Raw genomic sequence first — 17,105 nt, 5'->3', positions numbered from 1 at the left:
TTTAAGACTTATTTCTCATTTTTGTAGATATAATGAGATTTTAAAATGCACTTAAATATTGTATTAACATAATGCCAACAAATGCTATTAATCAAGATGATCAACTTATTGTTTCACCTCGCCAGAGGAAGAATCCAGTTTTGAGGTATATTATCACTTATTATTAAATATATAGACAAGTTTTATAAATTATGTAGGTTCATTAAAAATGTTTCTTATATTGAAGGGGATATAGCTTCCGATTTTATGATTTCTAAGGATATTGGTGTTTTGTTTCTGTCGTTAAAATACCATAGAGTTAATACAAAATATATTACTAATAGACTCGAATCCTTAGTTCCATTCAGATTGAGGAATTTGTTTCTTTTGTGCCAAGTAGATGTTAATGATTACGACAAATTACTTCGTAAGTTCATTTGATTGTGTATATATAACTTTAAGTATGATGAATTAATTTAACTTTAGTTGGATTGCTGACGTCGACATTTGGATATGGGTGTAAAATATTGCTTAGTTGGAGCGCCCGTGAAAGCGCGGCTGTTATTGAGATTTTAAAACTGAACCGTTACAAGGGTATAGAATCTCTGAACAAAAAACAAATAAAAACACACAACGAATCAGTAAGTAACCTGTTGTTGAATGTTAAAAGTGTTAATAACACCGATGTAAATCTAATCTGTGAAAAGTTTAATTCATTGAGGGAAATATTACACTTTAATCCGGATACAATTCAAGACATAAAAGGTAGTTTCAATTAAGCTTTTGGCTTATTTATAGATAAAAGTATAAACAATCTATTTAGGACTGGGCCAAAAGAAGTTAGAATCTCTCTCTGCTGCCTTTACTAATGATTTCTACTAAATGTGCACATACACATTTAACGGTGTGTTATGAAATTATCAGTTTTTTAAATCATTTTGTGTAATCTTCTTTAACAGAATGTAACTAAAATTTAAAGGTATATTTATAGCTTAACATACATGATGATCCACCTCCAGGCTGTTTTCTTACCAAACGGTGTTGATTCTTTAGTTCTTCGTCACTGTTAGAGTCCTCTATTAACGTTTTGATCAACGAGTTTAACAACATACGATTTAAATATTGATCTTTTATATAAATAGTTACCTTTTGTGACACCCAAGTTGCATTTTGCATCATTGGTATCTGATGGTATGGTGGTGGTTCTACCTGTTAATTGGTGATTAAATTAATATAAATTATTTTAAAAACAGATTATTTGGTCGTATATTATTACCTTCGTTTGATACATTTACCTTTTTTTCAACTTCTACCTTTTTATCGGCCGATGAACATTGGTCTGAAAAGCTATTAATTTACTTAAATTCATACCTGTGCTGTCCATTTTTAATTCTGTGTTTATTTTACAAATTATATCTTTTAATGATTTAATGTAAATATGGTACCTTTGTGTCGAGACGTCCTAAGTTTCTCCGCCTATTGTGTACTTATGTTTGTGTTATAACATGGATAATGATTTGAAAAACAAGGCCACCCTTATATTCAATGGCTTAAATCGCTATTTAAATCTGCTCAATTATAAGCCTTCTGACTATTTAAAATATAATTTTTTCGGGTCAAGTAATTTTTTGGAAAAGGGGTCCTCAAGACCAGATTCCAAACACACACGTTATTACGACCGACTATGTGGTTCTATCGCACATGATTTGGATTTTGATGTGAATCCTAACACGATTCTATCAGATATTTTGTACGAGGCGGACTCTATAGGCCTCGATTCAAGGACTTCACTGTCGTACATCAACAAGGTTGATCCTGCAGACTCAGTCATTATGTCCCAGGAGAGCGAAGCACTGGAAGAAATCGGTTCCAGTGAAAGCGAAGAGAAGGCAGATTCGAATGAAAAGTATGAACTGATAAGCAATTTGAGCAGTGATAGGAGCAGTGTTAAGGGCAATGAGTCGGATGATAGAGTATTTGTGGGCACTGCGGACTCGAATTTCGTCAATTACACATATTGGTCCGTTGAAACTGGCGATAACGTCAGCACCACGTCAAAACCCTTGTATTTTAGCGATAAAAAATGTACAATATCCCTTCTGCAGGAAGCCGAGGCTTTTGTCGCCAGCGTGCTTTGGCACTCGCAAAACAGTTTTAAGCACACACCGAGGCACTTACTATTCCATGTCACTCAAATCGCTAACAGGGCGTTTTTCGATCCAGATTATCGCAAGTATCTCCAATTAAACTATGTTTAGCCCTAACTCATGATAATATATTAAGGTTTAGTAATTATGTATAAATTATGTATTACATATACAATAATCACACAAATAATCATGACTTTAATATATAAACTTTATGTACCGCAATAGAAGGTTCAATTTAGATAAGACTATGAAAAGGAATCATGAGGAGGCTATGTATAACAAGCATAAAAAGGTGTAATTAATTTAGAATTGGTTTAAAATTATGAATAATAATAAGAGCCAGATTACATTTTTTTATTAAATTCTATTTGTTGTTACGTTTATTCTTAAATATTGGTTACACATCTTAACACTCCTCACTTCCCCAACTTTCTCGTAAAAATGTACATTTATTCCATTTATAACTTAAATTTTACTGTTTAACTTCTTAGATGTTTTATTATTTCAATGGTGGTTTATTATCCACATCCTAAGTTAGCTAAGGAACATAAAACTCTCGTTTATACTGGGAGTCGGTCTAGGGAGCTTGCGAACTCCGTGGCCTCTAAATTGGGCCTCAAATTGTGCGACTTTCGACTCTCCAGGTACGCCGATGGAGAAATAGACATAGATATGGGCGACGATTTGTACAATGCCAACGTTCTCATTGTGCATTCCACGCAGCCGCCTGCCAATGACACCTTAATGGAGCTCTTGCTCATGGTGTCGACCGCCAAAAGGGGCGGAGCCAGTAGCATCACTGCCGTTGTGCCCTATTTGTGCTACGCCAGACAGACTGATAAGCATACAAAGGGCTCTGCCATTTCATCGGTACGTCACTCCGGTCTTAGCTACTAGCTATTTACACCTTTACTCATTGACAAACACACCCTTAATATTATGAGGCATTTCACTAATTTCTGCTTTTTTAGGCTGATGTTGCCTTACTTCTTCAGGCCGTCGGACTTCAGCGGCTCATTACTTTGGACATTCACTCAGTGGTCTGCTCTGGCTTCTACACTACCACTCTGTTCGAATCTCACCTGGTCCACTCCGTCGCCGTTAAATATTTCATTGACTTGAATTTAAATAACGTGGTCGTGGTCGCCCCTGACGCTGGAGCTCAGAAGAGGACCGTGCACTTCAAGGACGAGTACAACTCGCACTTCGCCAAGAGGCCCGAGTTGATGGCCGACACTGCTCTCGTGTACAAGACAAGGCCGCAGGCCAACAAGGTCGACTCCGTGTACATAAGTGGCTCCGTTGAGGGTATGAACGTGATTCTGGTTGACGATATGATTGACACTGCCGGCACCATCGTCAAAAGCGCCGAATTGATTAAGGAGCGCGGCGCTTTGAGGGTATTCGCTTTCGTCACACACGGCTTATTCTCTGGACCGGCCCTGGAAAGGCTAAATAACTCCCAGTTTGAGAAGGTGGTTGTCACCAACTCCATACAGCAGTCTCCTGCTGTTCTAGCCTCTCCAAAAATACATGTTTTAGACGTATCTGACTTTCTAGCGAACTTGCTAAGACCATAATGCTTACGGTAAAAATTAACTCCTCATTAATCCAAATACGAAATGTGTACTTGTTTGTTTATACATGCCTGTAGATATGCGTGTAGATATATAGGTATATATACAAACGTGATAACATTTTATTACAATATGTAATTCTGTGTTACTGGTGTGTTACTCTTGTGGCTTGCGATCGTGGCTGATGTAATAGACTAAAAATGAATCAACATGGTGGTTACATATGTTTTTTGTAGTTTAAGCATGATTATTCGGCGCTTACCGTTGTTTCCTCTTATGAAGGCGTCCCCGTACGTCTTCACGTGCTTCCCGTCCAGATATTCAGCTGTATCCTCCATTGCCAGGTTCATTCTCTCATCTAACCCGGCCAATATCCCTGTAAATGTTTATAAATTTTCTTTTTTATCGGTTCCATTCATGGAATCCTGGCTAACTAAATACCTTTGTAGTCGCATCCGTTGTATAGCTTCACAACAACATTCTTGCGTAATATACTACTTATGTATTGACTCGGAGTACTGTTTTCCATCTCTGTATTTTACAATGTACTTAATATGTAATATGAATTTTACTAAAAATTAATTGGTGTGTTGGGGGATCACATTATGTTACAACAGCTATTTCTCCTTCTAGCGTCCCTATATATACGTTATTTTTAAGCTTATAAGTAAAAGGTCCTTTTGTATACATATGTGCTCTTTATAATAACTACTAACCTCATCAGCCTCGCAGTGCTCTGCGTCATGTCGTGACTCCTTGCGATAAGTTCATCTAGGTTCCCCTGTCTGTTTATGAGGCCATCCAACGTATCCATGACGATCATTCTGGTCTATAGTTAACATCAATACCGTTGTAGTTAAAATAACCACTTATTTGTAAATATCTTTATCTATCTGATGTGTACGGTCTAATTGTTGCACGGTTAATACCTCGTCCAATTTCTTTTGTGCGTCAAGTAACACGTCCTTTTTGCCCTTATACTTCATCATCAGTTCTCTTAATTCTTTGTGTGCTAGTGCTTCGCCAACATTGTCCTTTAGTAAATTTCCAACCGGCTGAACGTGCTTTATACATTTGTGCACACTTACCTTGTATAGCTGCATCGCTTCGTGCAGGAACTGAAGTGCCTGGTATCGCGTGCACTCGTTGTTTACTGCCACAACGAACACCAGCTGATTTGGAGGTGGTACATTGGTTGCTTTGACGTAGAACGTTCCCATGTTGTTCTCCATATCAACGCCCTTTGTTTGATCTGGAAACGCTTCCTGGGCACACGTTCTGTAAAATTTACTCATTTTAAAATCAAATTTACTTAAATAAACGGGTTTTGGTTATTTACAAATCACATTTTACATTTAAGTGCAGATAATACACCCTATGTACTATATATATCGTCTTAAATACACATTTTTTGCCATATATAATCAGACTATTTCCCTACCTTGATACTAAATCTGTAACTTCTCGTGATATTTTTGCTATATATACTGGTAGTGGACTAAAATCGTATTCCGCTGATAGTCTACACGCCTCTTTTGCTGCGTAGTGTCTCATAACAACTATCGCGTATATGTGGCATCCTGATTTGCCGGAATCGGCCTTAGGCTGATCCGTTGAAGGTTTTTTTGATGACAAATTATCAACTATATTATTTAACCAGCTCGACATTTTCACAATTTGTATAGTTTACAATATTTTGTTTAATTTACATCCTATGGTATAATAATATTAAAAACAACTTTAAATGGAGATTAATTTAACAGTTAAAGTGTGTTCAAGTGGTATTGTACATATAAAATAAAGCGCGGTTTTTAATCTTAGATTGATAGGGGCATCATTAGTACACCCCTATATTATCATAAAAACATCAATTAAAACAAACAAAATTGAGTCGTTTCTCAATTTAAATATTATCGCACCAATTAATATTTATTTGATCGTTTTTTGTTGTGACTTTGTTTAAATGGTACCTATCCTCATTCCTATTTCCTTCATTGGCTAATGTGCGACTGTCTCTTTGACCCTTAACCTTTAAAATAATTTACCATTTATATTAAAACCGCAATATCATTTCGTTACTTTTGTTTCTCCTCCCGCATCGTCGTTTTATTGTTTCTCTTTCGTTCATTGCACACTCTTGCATCTATTATGTATGTCGTTTTTTTATTCTTGTATTTACACTTTTTATTTAACTTCCTGATTTAATTACTTTAATTAATGTGGGAATCTTTCATTTCTACTAAGTGGTCCACGCGATCACTTGGTGGACCCCTCCTTTCCTCCGACATCTTCAAAGTACGTTGTTTACTTCCTATATTTCCCATTCCTTTTCATATCCACTCTATTTTGTACTAATTATATCAAATGAGCATCTAGTTTGTCTAATTTTTTAATTTTATTTTTTTCTCGTTCTGCACATTATCTCTTTCTGTAGGAGCCTGAGAAAGCCTTTAGTGAACTCAGCAAATGGCGCCTTGACTACTACGTCTTTGGGTTTAAGGAGGACGTCATTTCCGACAAGGTTGAAATGTAAAACTGATTTAACGCTTACTGTTTTATAGGTTTTAACTGACGCCAAGCCTGCTGCTCCCCTGAAGGTCGAGGAGCTCAGGACGAAACTGAACACTGAGATTGTCAACACTGTCGCCGTTCGCTCCGGCCGCAGGAGGCCGACCTACTCCCCCAAGGTTCTGAGGGCTCTTTCCAAGGGCAGCGAAGATAGCGTCGACACTTCCTCCGAGGGCGACGACTACACGGTTAGTCACACACCATCGCACACACCCACACCAACATATGTAGTCACACTCACTCACATATATGGATACATATATACTCATTCAGACGCATGTATATAAGATTGCTTTCAAACATAGACATAAATATATACTCTCACACTCATTACTCTTTTAGACTTCCTCTAAGGACCTCATGGACACTAAGATTTTGGAATACCGGAAGCTCCTCACCAAGACTGTGAAGCTCAAGACGTCCCTTCTGTCTGAGAAGGTCCGCGTCACTTGCAGCAAGGACGGCAGTCACTTGGAGTGGTTCAAGTCCAAGTCTGAGGACTCGTCGAAGAAGGCTGATGGCCGCATTGCCGTGAGCAAGATCACCAACGTCACCACAAAATCTGACAACATAAAGCACCTTGAGATCTTCGTCGGCAAGAGCAGCTTCATCTTCCTCTTCAGGTCTCGCGAGGAGCGCGAGCAGTGGCAGACTGACTTCAAGAAGTTCCTCAAGTTCATGGAGCTGGTGAAGAAGAAGTAGATTTGCCCCTCTAATCTTTCAATGCAGCTTTAACTCAGTTTTATTTGAAGACACTGTTAACTACCGTTCGCTTTAATTACCCTTTTATTCAATGTAGTTGTTTTTCCATTCACAATGCTACTCCTCTATTATACAATAGTCAAATCTAACTAGTCACCATTTTTGATTATAACACTTTCGTCAGTTGCACACCTTGTCCTTACCCTGGTGTTCCATTCACTCTTCCTTTTTGTTTCTTTCGTTCGATATATCCGTTCTTATCAGTCTGATCTGGTTAATTATCTCCTCCTTGAGCTCCAGCTTGCACGCCAGGTACTTTTCCTTGCTCATCCACTCCGCGAACTCCTGCGAGTGCGGGTCCGACGGCCACTGCGTGAAGAACAGGTCGTACCTCTTGCTCTGCGCCCACCTCACTGTTCTCTGGAAGAGCTCTGGCATAAAATCTGCGTCCCACCTCTTAAACAGGATCGCTGGACTCAGCTCTATTCTGTCTCTTTCCGACTCCCACATCTTCAGCTGCCTGCACACGTTCTCCGGTATCTTGTAGTTTGCGAACGAGTCCATGAAGCTGTTGCAGGTCCCTGCGTAGCTCAGACTCAGCTTCATCGGCGACAGGAACCTTATGATCTCGTTTGACGTTATTCCTGACTTGAAGGCTGACTGCACGCTCTCTCTCGTCAGCACGCCCACCACCAGGTTCGGCGTCCTCGCCTGCAGCTCACACAGGTGACTCAGCACGCTGATTTGCAGCGGACTCGCTGTGTACACGTACACCTTGAAGTTACTCTGCACGATGATCCTGCTTTCGTTTCCCGCCGTTTTGTTTACGTCGAACTCCTTGAAGAGGTCCACGTTTATGTTTGACTTTCCGATAATGTATGACAGGTCGTATATGTAGAACCTGTTTGCGTTTTTGTAGTAGACTATTCCCAGCTCGTTCAACAGCCTCACCAGCCTCATCTGTGTCTTCGTCAAGTTTTCCGTGGAGAAGCAGTCTCCACACTTCGACTGCGATAGTGCCAGCAGCAGCTCCACTGACTCCGTTACTGCCTTCAGTGCCACCTCCTTCAACTCCACTGACGACTTCTCCGAGTCCTCCGTGTTTCTGTTAATTGGTGCTATGTTTGTCAGGCATCCGTTGTCTATGTTCTGCACGTATCCCACCAGCAGTGACGTCATCTGACTCGTCACGTCCTTCAGCAACCAACTCAGCGTCTGCCTACTCATTTTCGTCTCTCCTGTTTTTGAGTTCTTTGCTCCCTTCTTCGGCGGATCTACCATTCCAAACCTTCTAAATATCTAAAAATAAATGTATTTTCACTTTTGTATATCTATATAAGTGTGTAAACTGCTACCAATACACACATATATATACCATTCTATGACTACATACACACATATATATTTAAATATATATGTGTATTCACACACCTGTAACAAATCCATACTGATTACTCCTGCATTTTTCGAGAGCCTGTTGAACTTTTTTTCCAGGTTTTCTATCTTCTTCGACAGGTCGTTCGTTTCCGTCGTCTGCTTCTTCAGTCTTCTGATTTTCCTTGATATTTTATTAACTTTCATCGTCCCCTTCCTTGAATCAGGTGATACTAAAAAAAGAAGTATGAAGTCCAGCTTAAGCTTCGCGTGCTTTATCAGGTCTTCGACCTTCGGGGGCGCCTTCGTTTTACGTGGCGGACTTTCCTGCGATGTCCCCTGATCTGTCAACGAGGTGTATCTTTCTTCAGCAGCTTGCGATCCGTTCACATTTTCCGATGTGTTCTGGTTACTCAGTGAGTCCAGCATTACCAGGTCTGACGAGTATTTATAGTTTTCGTCGTTTGAGAGCAGACTTATCAATCCATTTTTAAAGTCCGGGTGCAATCTGAACTGCTGCTTTCCCTCCTTGGTCGTCGTTTCCGACGCCTGAATGATCTTATACGACTGGAGGAGCGTGAATGCGTTCTTAAGATCCGATATTGAGTGTGAGCACATCCACAGCCTCAACGCTCTCTCGCTCACCGCCTGATTTATATACAACAGCCTATATATTATGAGTTTTTCCAGCTCTCCCAGGCTTCTGAATAGTGCTAAAAGGCATGCTTTTACTTGGAACAGCCTCTGCCACACTCGTTCATCCAATTCTTTGAGGTAGTTGAAGAAATTTTCCTCAATTACAGATTGAAATTCTGTTTCCTCTTCATATTGTTGTTCGTTTTCAACAACATCGGACATTTTTAGTGTGTTTAATGTCGATTATTGTAGGAATCAAGAAGGATGTGTGGAAGGTATAAAATCATGTGATTGTTACATTTATAATCTAATTTGGGATATTTTATCATTAAGCATTATATATTTTACAAATTCTACTGTTTTCAATCATGTATGTGGTTATTTATTCATATTTTTTGAGTATAGATGGGGAGATGTGTTGGACTAAAACAAAATTGTTTTACACCCCAACCAAATTTATTCACTATGTATTTAACCGTGTAAATACAATGTACTTTGATGTTTATTATATTAAGCTGAATTTTTTTGTTTGTGTGGGTTATTTTACATTTTAGAATGATCCATTCCTGAGTCTTCACTTACACGTCATACTGTACACTATAATACACTGTTGATGTTGAATCCGATTGTTTAGGCTGGTTGGGGTATTTGGGACGCTTGAGGTCCTTGGGGTAATTTGGAAATGCTTACGAGCGCTGCCGACTGGAATCTGGTGTTGGCCAGGTTCATGAAGTCGTTGACGGTGACCTTCTGGAGCTCCCCGTCCTTGACGAAGAGGTAATCGAACTCCTCTCCGGTGATCGTCGTGCCTCTCACCACCGACGTGACCTTGAGAAGCGCCCCTACGATTTGCTCGTCAGCGTAGAACAGCTGCAAGTTTGTGGCTCTTTTGTTGTTGGAGCTCACCCAGATCCTCTTTCCGTGCAATGATACTACGTGTACGAATCTTCCTGCGAACGGCGTTACGTCAACCGAGGGGAGACCCATGCAGGTGTAGTCCTTGGTGTGAACGTAGTTGTTAGTTTTGGGGTTAGATAGTTCGAAGTATAGCAACTCGGACTCGACGAGGATCTTGTCTCCGCCGGCGTAGGACTGCCTTCTCTTTTCAAGCTCCTCCTCAGTCTCCTCAACTGCTTCGGGAGTCTTTGGTACTGGGACCTGGTCCATATCCACCATTTCGTTGTACAGCCTCGTCTTGTGGCTGAGTTTTTTGGGCACGACGACCTTGTTTTCCTTCTCTTCCTGTTTCCTTCTCTTCTCTGCCGCCTTCAATTCCATTTGCTTGAGTTTTTCAAGAGTTTCATTCAACTTCTGGGTTTGGTTGTACAAATTCACCAGGTCTGCCTTCTGATCTTCTGTGTATGCAGTTTCGTTGGCTATGCGTTCGGTTAGTTTAGTCATGCTCGTGCTGTAATTCCATTCGTTGTTATCATACGTGTAGTAGTATTCCAAAGGTCCCTGTCTGTTGACGGAAACGGTGAAAAGGGTTGCTCCAATGAGTCTCGAGTGCACCCAGAAGAACTTAGCCAAAGTGACGAGTCTTCCTCCTCTGCCATCGAACGTGAATCCATTGGGTCCTTTAACGCTACCGATGTAAACATCATCCTTTGGGGAGTATGATTTGAAGTAGTAGCCTTGGTCAGTTCCTGCGATCATCGATACCTTGGATTCATCCAGATGTTCGGTATCGAGATGAACAACCTCGAGTTGTTTTGATGCAGGTACTTCAGTTGGTGGCTCTTGAGTTTCTGGTTCCGTTGGTGCAGGTGGTAATGCCATTGGTGTCTCTGGAACTGTTGGAACGACTTCCTCTTCTGGACCAGTTGGTGGCTCTTGAGTTTCTGGTTCCGTTGGTGCAGGTGGTAATGCCATTGGTGTCTCTGGAACTGTTGGAACGACTTCCTCTTCTGGACCAGTTGGAGCTCCGGGTAGTTCCTCTTGCGGCTCTGTAACCGTCGGTTCACCTGTCTCTTCTGGTGTTACAGGTGGGAGTACGAAGTCTGGTCCGTGTTTACGTACTTGTCTTTCAGACGGAGGCACTGCCATATCTGGGAACTTCAACAGGCGGAACTTGTTCTGGAACGTGGCTTGGTCAATACTATTCCAGCCGCCCAAAAGCTTCTCGTAATAGAAAGTTACATAGGTGCCATTCTTGAAGCCCTCTAGTTCCAAAAGTTTGAACTCATCTGCTACTGCCCTGTTTCTGAATGCGACTGCTTGAGTGACAGAAACTCCTGAGTGGTCATCGGCGCTCCACACATGTCTTTCACCGAAGGTGACCTCATTGAAGTAGTAGCCATCGTGTGCCTGTGCAACCGTGTTGTCGAGCCCGTATACTTTTGAAGTGTAAACGGCTACGTTATCTTGTTCAGGGCTTGCAAGATTGACTGAGAGTTTTGTGAACATATTTGGTGGTTGAGTGGCAGTTTTAATGAACTCGTTAAATTCAGTGCTGTCTACTGCTACAGGGGTGCCCTGATCCAATTTCAAAAGACTGTTAAATGAGTCGTAATTTGCAAATACTCCTGAAACTTGATACATTGATGGAACTCCATTTTTCATGAACACGTTTACATGGGTGACTGCAACATTTGATGTGGATTCAAACACGACTGTACCAGAGGACTCAACCTTGGGAATGCTGTGACCATCAATTCTGGAAAACTCTTTGTAGTGAACGCCCTTAAATAATCTTTTAACAACGTGGAATTCGGAAAGGTTGGGGCTGGCGACATCAAGAGTACCTGAACTTGTTGGTTGTCCTCTTTGTTTGGACAGCTCATTCTTAAGTTTCTGTACGCGATCACTGAATTCCATTTCATTCACAACACTGAATGTTCCCTGATCTTCAAACAAAAAGACATTTGTGGCATTTCCTTCGGGATTTTTTAGTTCAACTTTTACAAGTTTAACGCCATCTTTGGTTGAGAAAACAACCACCTTTGAAGATCTGTTTTCGTTTGAGCTCCAGAGTTCAGTGCTTCCAGATGTAACCTTTTTCACTTCGTAGCCAACCTTTGGGTTGTACACAGTCTCCGTCAAGCCGCCATCGTAGTCCCTTTCTTGTTGGAAATGTTGATCGTTTGGACTAGTGATGTCAAGAGTAACCTTTTCATAAACGTCTACTGGATGTAACGCATTCAAAAGTCTTTCGTACTCAGCCTTGTCAACTTGTTTCCATGAAGATGTCTTATGAAAATAATAGGCGTGTGATGTGCCGTTGTTAGAAGACTCAACTAATGCGAGAGACATTCTTTGACGGTTAAGACTTACTGTAACCCTGGTAAAATGCTCATTAGTGCCAGCGGTGGCCACTGTAAAGGGTCCCTCCTTCACCAATGTAATTTGTGGTTGTGATTCAGGGGTGAATACCAAGGTGTTCACACCATCAACCAAATGCTCCTTTTTAGTGAACAAGTTCCTGGGTGTAAACTTAGATTCAAGATTGAGTGTGAAGTTCAAATTTGCGGTGAAAGAGCCATCGTCCAATTTACCCTTCAATTGAGAAAATTGGTTCTCGTCAACTTCTTGATATTCATTGCCTTTCTTCTGGAAATGAGTTGAAGTGCCAGAATTCAAATTGATTTGTACCATTTGAGGAACTGATCTAACAGAGTAGACATTGACGGTTGACACAGTATCTGAACCATCACCTCCATAAAGTTCAAATCCCGAAGAGGTAACTCTTGTAATCTGATCGTTAGACTTAGGTGTAAATTGCTCTATGCTATAATCGGACTGTCGTTGTAATGTGAGAGTGAATTCCTCTGGATCGTATGTGTCTAAATCCAATGTGGGAGCTGCTTTGACAAATTTTGCCCCGAAAGAGCAAAACAAAAACAAAACGTAGGAAATTAGCCTCATTTTCTATATGGCTAACAATATATAAACATAAATAAACGTCTACTGTCTACTTATATATTGAGGTATGGGGAAGCTATTGTTGCACACTGGCGATCACTGTCTACCGTAGACAATATTTGGGCACCTTGGTGCATAAACGAAGCTAATATAGTAACGTTTGTGTTCCCAATTTTTTGTTGTCTATTGGCCTAGGCATCAATTGATGCACCACGTTACACACTGATGAGCAGCTACATTCGAGAATGACAATTATGTCTCCGATGTGTAAGTAAATTTAATCACCATAATAATTAAATTATTGTTTTAATACTATTCCCGATTTTAAATTAAATGAAAACAACCCTGTTGTCGATTAATTGAATAACTCCAGACCTCACATTTTGATGTCTTGAATTGATTTAATTTTCCTAACCTTCCACGTATAATATTATTGTTTTTAAAGTGACATGTTTATATTAATTATCATTGTATTTACAAAATGACAATAAATTTCTCAAATTTTAAAAATCATGTGCACATTCCTACGTTTCTACTTTATCAATCTATTTGTCCAATATGACCTTTTAAACTAATATCGCTAACATTTACTCTTAATCGTGTTTGCTCTTCACATATTCACATACACATATAGACTTGTATACTTGTTTCATAACATTACAATCGTACACTGTTACCTTGCTTCACGCCGTCTGTGTTGGATGCCACCATGCTATGTTTACACACGCTGAGGATATGATTGCCTTTCTCGGATTAAATGCTACGAACGCCGGTGGCCCTAAATTATCCTATTTTAACATACAAGTTACCTTCGTGTCCTCTAAGGACACTCACCAGCTGCCCCTTGAAGTTCCATATTTTTAGTGAATTATCCAGGCAACCTGCGCACATCTGTCACCAATCCCCTCGACTTACCTGAGAGCAGGTACTTTCCGTCTGGCGATATTGCTGGGAAGCACAGTTCCGACTCCTTCGACTTCGACGCCGGTATCTCTCCGTAGCAGCAGGCGAATATTGCCGACCCGTTAACTGAGTTGATGCATATGAGTCTGCAGTAATTCGTCCCGAGTATTATGTATCTTCCGTTCGGGCTGAACGTGATGCTCTAAAGCCTCTAATTTTTTCCAAAACTAACGTTCACGTCCTCCGTCTTCTTCAACACGTGTGTGAGTTCGAACGTTTTAAACGGCGACTACATGACATCATTGTCGTTTAATCAAATTTACAATCTAAATCTCAGTAAACTATCTTATTAACTGCACATTCAATTCATTAATCACCACCTCTGTTTACCCATATTAATACCTGGAGTTTATTCAAGTCGTATAGTGATAGTACTTTTGAGCTCGTTCCTGCGTACCTTCCAACTACCAGCCCGTCAAAGTCAAATGCTCCGACTGACGCCCCTTGTGATTGAAACGTCATCTACAATATTGTTGTGTATATGTATATATTTATATCTACAATTCCATAATGCTTTGTTTATGTTTGTGTATACTATAATGTGCGTACATACACTTGCGTGCGTATATACAATGGCGTGTAGTTCTCAATACATTCCTTACCAGTGGCGTTGTGCTATCTATTGAGTACACTGATACTGTACCATCCACTGCGTTCGTTAACATCAAATTCCTGTTCGGATGCGACAGTATGCCAACACCTCTCATCAGTCTATGCCATTTAAATTTACTTGTCAGCTTTTTTCAGCGCTTACGGTGTGTCGAGTGAAAAGCTTTTAATGTAGCGATTCTCCACGATGTCCCACAGTCTCACTGCCACTATTATATTTTTCATTTTACTTTTGTTATAGTCGTGCATACCGTTTGGCGATCCACTTTCTGAGGAGCATATTATGTGTCTTGGTGAGTCGTTCGTAAATTTAACCAGTTCGACTCCGTGCTTTTTACTTTGAAGGGAATTAGTCACACTACATCATTTTATTCTGCCAACACCTCTTTCACCTTGATTTTGACACTGAGTAGATGTACACTGTCTTGTCGTACGACGAGTTAATCATGTACTCTCCCGTCTTATCCCAATCCATTCCGTTCGTTGCTGAGAACCTGTCCTTGAATGCCACCGACACGTTGAAGCTGCAATTTCGTCAACATAACATCTATTCGCTTATACCTTTTCATCACTGTGTCGTCGTATGACGTTGATTGATTTAGCGGTTCAAACGACATCTCCGATTCCACGATTGCACTAGCCACTCTTTCACCTAATAACACTTTAATCCTCCTGCGCTTACTTTTATCGGCCAGTAATCTATTTCCGTCTTCGCAACTTTTGCAATTCTGTAAAGCTAAACACTCTATTTATTGAAGGAACCGTGCCTTAAAATTTAAAAACGCTTCCGTTCCCAGTATCAAATGTGTAATACTACATATGATTGACACTATACTATCGACCTAAGTTAATTTAAATTCTCTTCCGTGTCGACAAACCTTTATAATTTCAGGGTCATTTGATTGTATGTCCACATATTCCTTACAGTACTGTATTCTTAACACTCTTCCGAAGCCGTCATCGATATCAAAGAATTGGTGTACTGTATTTACGCTAAAATCCATATAATTCTCTTAAAGTTACTCTGTTATTCTTCCTCTTATCCAAATTGAGTGTATTTCCTGGTTATGCAGGTAATATGTAGCATTGTATATGGAATCTTGGAACTCTATGTCGATATCGTCCACTTGAGATGATTTGATTGGAGCAACTACTGCCCTTTGCATCTACTATTATATATCATACAGATTGACAATATTATTTTTGTTTTCTACCCTCAAAACACTTTTTAATTACTCTGTATGTTCCATACACGAGAACTGCCCACACAATTACTATTAAATATGTAGGTATTCCTAAGATTTTCTCCTTTTCCAATGCTGAGACTACAAATTTATTATTTTCTACTCAAATTACATTTTATTGGTTGATACTCTTCCATATTTTTGCATAGTATGGGTGATCCTGACTTGCAGTATATGTGTAGGTAGTCAACTTCGTTTATTCCCCAATTTTCTGAGCAGTCGACATAGAATCCGTCTGAGAACTCTATTTTGATGTTGCTTCCCATTATATCCCTTTTGTGGTCAACGAGATCCTAATGTGCGGTGTGTTTACTGGCACATTACCTCTTGTATGATGTTAGTCTCTTCATTGGCGTTTAGTTCGGACTCACAGAAACGTCTAAATCCAGGCAACCAGTGGTGTATGGATTTTCTGGCTTCTTCTGATGTACATATTTTATCTTCTACTCGAGGGCACTCACATTTGTTGACCACCGAAAACTTATCGTTCTCTTCAATGGTTCTCAATGCACATCTGGGCGGTGTATCTCCACTAGAATAGGCGCACTTCTCCAGCTCACAAGGCTTGGATTCCTTGATTAAGGAGTATTTTGTACCATCGTAGTGGATCTTCATCCTCTGCTGAATCCCGGGTCCACATTTGGTGCTACACCCAGTCCAGTCAGACCTAAATGTATGATTATGTGTATTTTATTTTGTTTTTAATCATACCACTCAGTAGTCTGGGATTCAATGTCTTGAACGGAACACAGGATTACGTCTGAGGATTTGCAAACAAGATCCTTTGAGTCATCGCTGGTCAGATTTCCCTCCCTTTCCAGCAACTTTCCATTTATGTCTATTCCTTCAAGGTTGCTAATGGCTATTTTCAGATTTTCGGGACTGATTTTTGTTTGTTTTTTTCCAGAGGCATTCTCTAAAAAATTTGACCAGGAGGCTTTGTCGTTTATAGACTGATTTAAGGTGCAGGGTAAATAAACACCCGGGCATTTACAGCTCCCCGTATCCGAATCGAACCCATATCCTTCTATCTCCTCAACAAAGAACGGCTTGCATCTCTGGTCATTTTGAAATAAGAATGGATTCCAGTTTGTGTAAAATTCGTACATGAACTTTTTGGAGCGGAAGTCCTGAATGATGGGATAAACCGCTTCAAATTTATTTCCAACATCGATCAATGCAAGATTGTAGTCCCTAACGCTAAAATTCTCGCCTATTTCATCAATGTTTGGAATCCTGAGCCCTCTGGACGTGGACAGCAATTTCAGTTTTTCAGCTTCATTCGTCAACACATCACCGTCCATTTTGAACAGATTGGGAAATATTTACGAATTTGTTTATTTTACAATTATTTATGATTATTTTGTTTAAATGTGTAACTAGTTAATTATTGTAGGGATAAAGTTTTCAATAGGATATAAATTTGAGATGATTCACTAGTA

At 40.0% G+C, this 17,105-nt stretch overlaps 11 protein-coding genes across 11 annotated transcripts; 4 read left to right on the top strand and 7 right to left on the bottom strand.

The window, feature by feature from the left end:
• Positions 1-71: 71 nt before the first annotated feature.
• Positions 72-758, top strand: TOT_010000947 (DNA repair protein; the record flags this gene model as incomplete). Its single annotated transcript, XM_009691498.1, has 3 exons — positions 72-145; positions 198-406; positions 466-758. 3 exons carry the CDS (start codon positions 72-74, stop codon positions 756-758), a joined length of 576 nt encoding a protein of 191 aa, XP_009689793.1.
• Positions 759-794: 36 nt separating this feature from the next.
• Positions 795-1,363, bottom strand: TOT_010000946 (hypothetical protein; the record flags this gene model as incomplete). Its single annotated transcript, XM_009691497.1, has 4 exons — positions 795-844; positions 981-1,184; positions 1,256-1,318; positions 1,351-1,363. 4 exons carry the CDS (start codon positions 1,361-1,363, stop codon positions 795-797), a joined length of 330 nt encoding a protein of 109 aa, XP_009689792.1.
• A 121-nt stretch (positions 1,364-1,484) lies between these two features.
• TOT_010001332 (conserved hypothetical protein) lies at positions 1,485-2,237 on the top strand (the record flags this gene model as incomplete). Its single annotated transcript, XM_009691496.1, has 1 exon — positions 1,485-2,237. One exon carries the CDS (start codon positions 1,485-1,487, stop codon positions 2,235-2,237), a length of 753 nt encoding a protein of 250 aa, XP_009689791.1.
• A 399-nt stretch (positions 2,238-2,636) lies between these two features.
• On the top strand, positions 2,637-3,709 carry TOT_010001331 (phosphoribosyl pyrophosphate synthetase; the record flags this gene model as incomplete). Its single annotated transcript, XM_009691495.1, has 2 exons — positions 2,637-2,999; positions 3,101-3,709. 2 exons carry the CDS (start codon positions 2,637-2,639, stop codon positions 3,707-3,709), a joined length of 972 nt encoding a protein of 323 aa, XP_009689790.1.
• Positions 3,710-3,862: 153 nt separating this feature from the next.
• Positions 3,863-4,235, bottom strand: TOT_010000943 (uncharacterized protein; the record flags this gene model as incomplete). The annotated part of the gene is made up of 3 exons (XM_009691494.1): positions 3,863-3,900; positions 3,969-4,082; positions 4,148-4,235. 3 exons carry the CDS (start codon positions 4,233-4,235, stop codon positions 3,863-3,865), a joined length of 240 nt encoding a protein of 79 aa, XP_009689789.1.
• Positions 4,236-4,304: 69 nt separating this feature from the next.
• On the bottom strand, positions 4,305-5,374 carry TOT_010000942 (uncharacterized protein; the record flags this gene model as incomplete). The annotated part of the gene is made up of 5 exons (XM_009691493.1): positions 4,305-4,344; positions 4,423-4,535; positions 4,636-4,761; positions 4,795-4,984; positions 5,148-5,374. The coding sequence occupies 5 exons, from the start codon at positions 5,372-5,374 to the stop codon at positions 4,305-4,307; spliced, it is 696 nt and encodes a 231-aa protein (XP_009689788.1).
• A 549-nt stretch (positions 5,375-5,923) lies between these two features.
• TOT_010000941 (conserved hypothetical protein) lies at positions 5,924-6,976 on the top strand (the record flags this gene model as incomplete). The annotated part of the gene is made up of 4 exons (XM_009691492.1): positions 5,924-6,001; positions 6,141-6,227; positions 6,268-6,462; positions 6,617-6,976. 4 exons carry the CDS (start codon positions 5,924-5,926, stop codon positions 6,974-6,976), a joined length of 720 nt encoding a protein of 239 aa, XP_009689787.1.
• A 56-nt stretch (positions 6,977-7,032) lies between these two features.
• TOT_010000940 (transcription factor IIH subunit) lies at positions 7,033-9,208 on the bottom strand (the record flags this gene model as incomplete). The annotated part of the gene is made up of 3 exons (XM_009691491.1): positions 7,033-7,099; positions 7,197-8,250; positions 8,425-9,208. 3 exons carry the CDS (start codon positions 9,206-9,208, stop codon positions 7,033-7,035), a joined length of 1,905 nt encoding a protein of 634 aa, XP_009689786.1.
• Positions 9,209-9,616: 408 nt separating this feature from the next.
• On the bottom strand, positions 9,617-12,850 carry TOT_010000939 (uncharacterized protein; the record flags this gene model as incomplete). The annotated part of the gene is made up of 1 exon (XM_009691490.1): positions 9,617-12,850. One exon carries the CDS (start codon positions 12,848-12,850, stop codon positions 9,617-9,619), a length of 3,234 nt encoding a protein of 1,077 aa, XP_009689785.1.
• Positions 12,851-13,715: 865 nt separating this feature from the next.
• On the bottom strand, positions 13,716-15,585 carry TOT_010000938 (uncharacterized protein; the record flags this gene model as incomplete). The annotated part of the gene is made up of 10 exons (XM_009691489.1): positions 13,716-13,952; positions 13,983-14,039; positions 14,153-14,272; positions 14,413-14,521; positions 14,565-14,628; positions 14,671-14,777; positions 14,812-14,943; positions 14,981-15,147; positions 15,298-15,412; positions 15,443-15,585. The coding sequence occupies 10 exons, from the start codon at positions 15,583-15,585 to the stop codon at positions 13,716-13,718; spliced, it is 1,251 nt and encodes a 416-aa protein (XP_009689784.1).
• Positions 15,586-15,616: 31 nt separating this feature from the next.
• TOT_010000937 (thrombospondin, type I repeat containing protein) lies at positions 15,617-16,967 on the bottom strand (the record flags this gene model as incomplete). Its single annotated transcript, XM_009691488.1, has 4 exons — positions 15,617-15,744; positions 15,776-15,956; positions 15,988-16,330; positions 16,375-16,967. 4 exons carry the CDS (start codon positions 16,965-16,967, stop codon positions 15,617-15,619), a joined length of 1,245 nt encoding a protein of 414 aa, XP_009689783.1.
• Positions 16,968-17,105: the final 138 nt, after the last annotated feature.

Source organism: Theileria orientalis, chromosome 1, assembly GCF_000740895.1.
Source record: "Theileria orientalis strain Shintoku DNA, chromosome 1, complete genome".
Taxonomy (NCBI): domain Eukaryota; phylum Apicomplexa; class Aconoidasida; order Piroplasmida; family Theileriidae; genus Theileria; species Theileria orientalis.
Note: the sequence above shows the minus strand (reverse complement) of the source record. Positions and strands in the feature narration are given on the sequence as shown.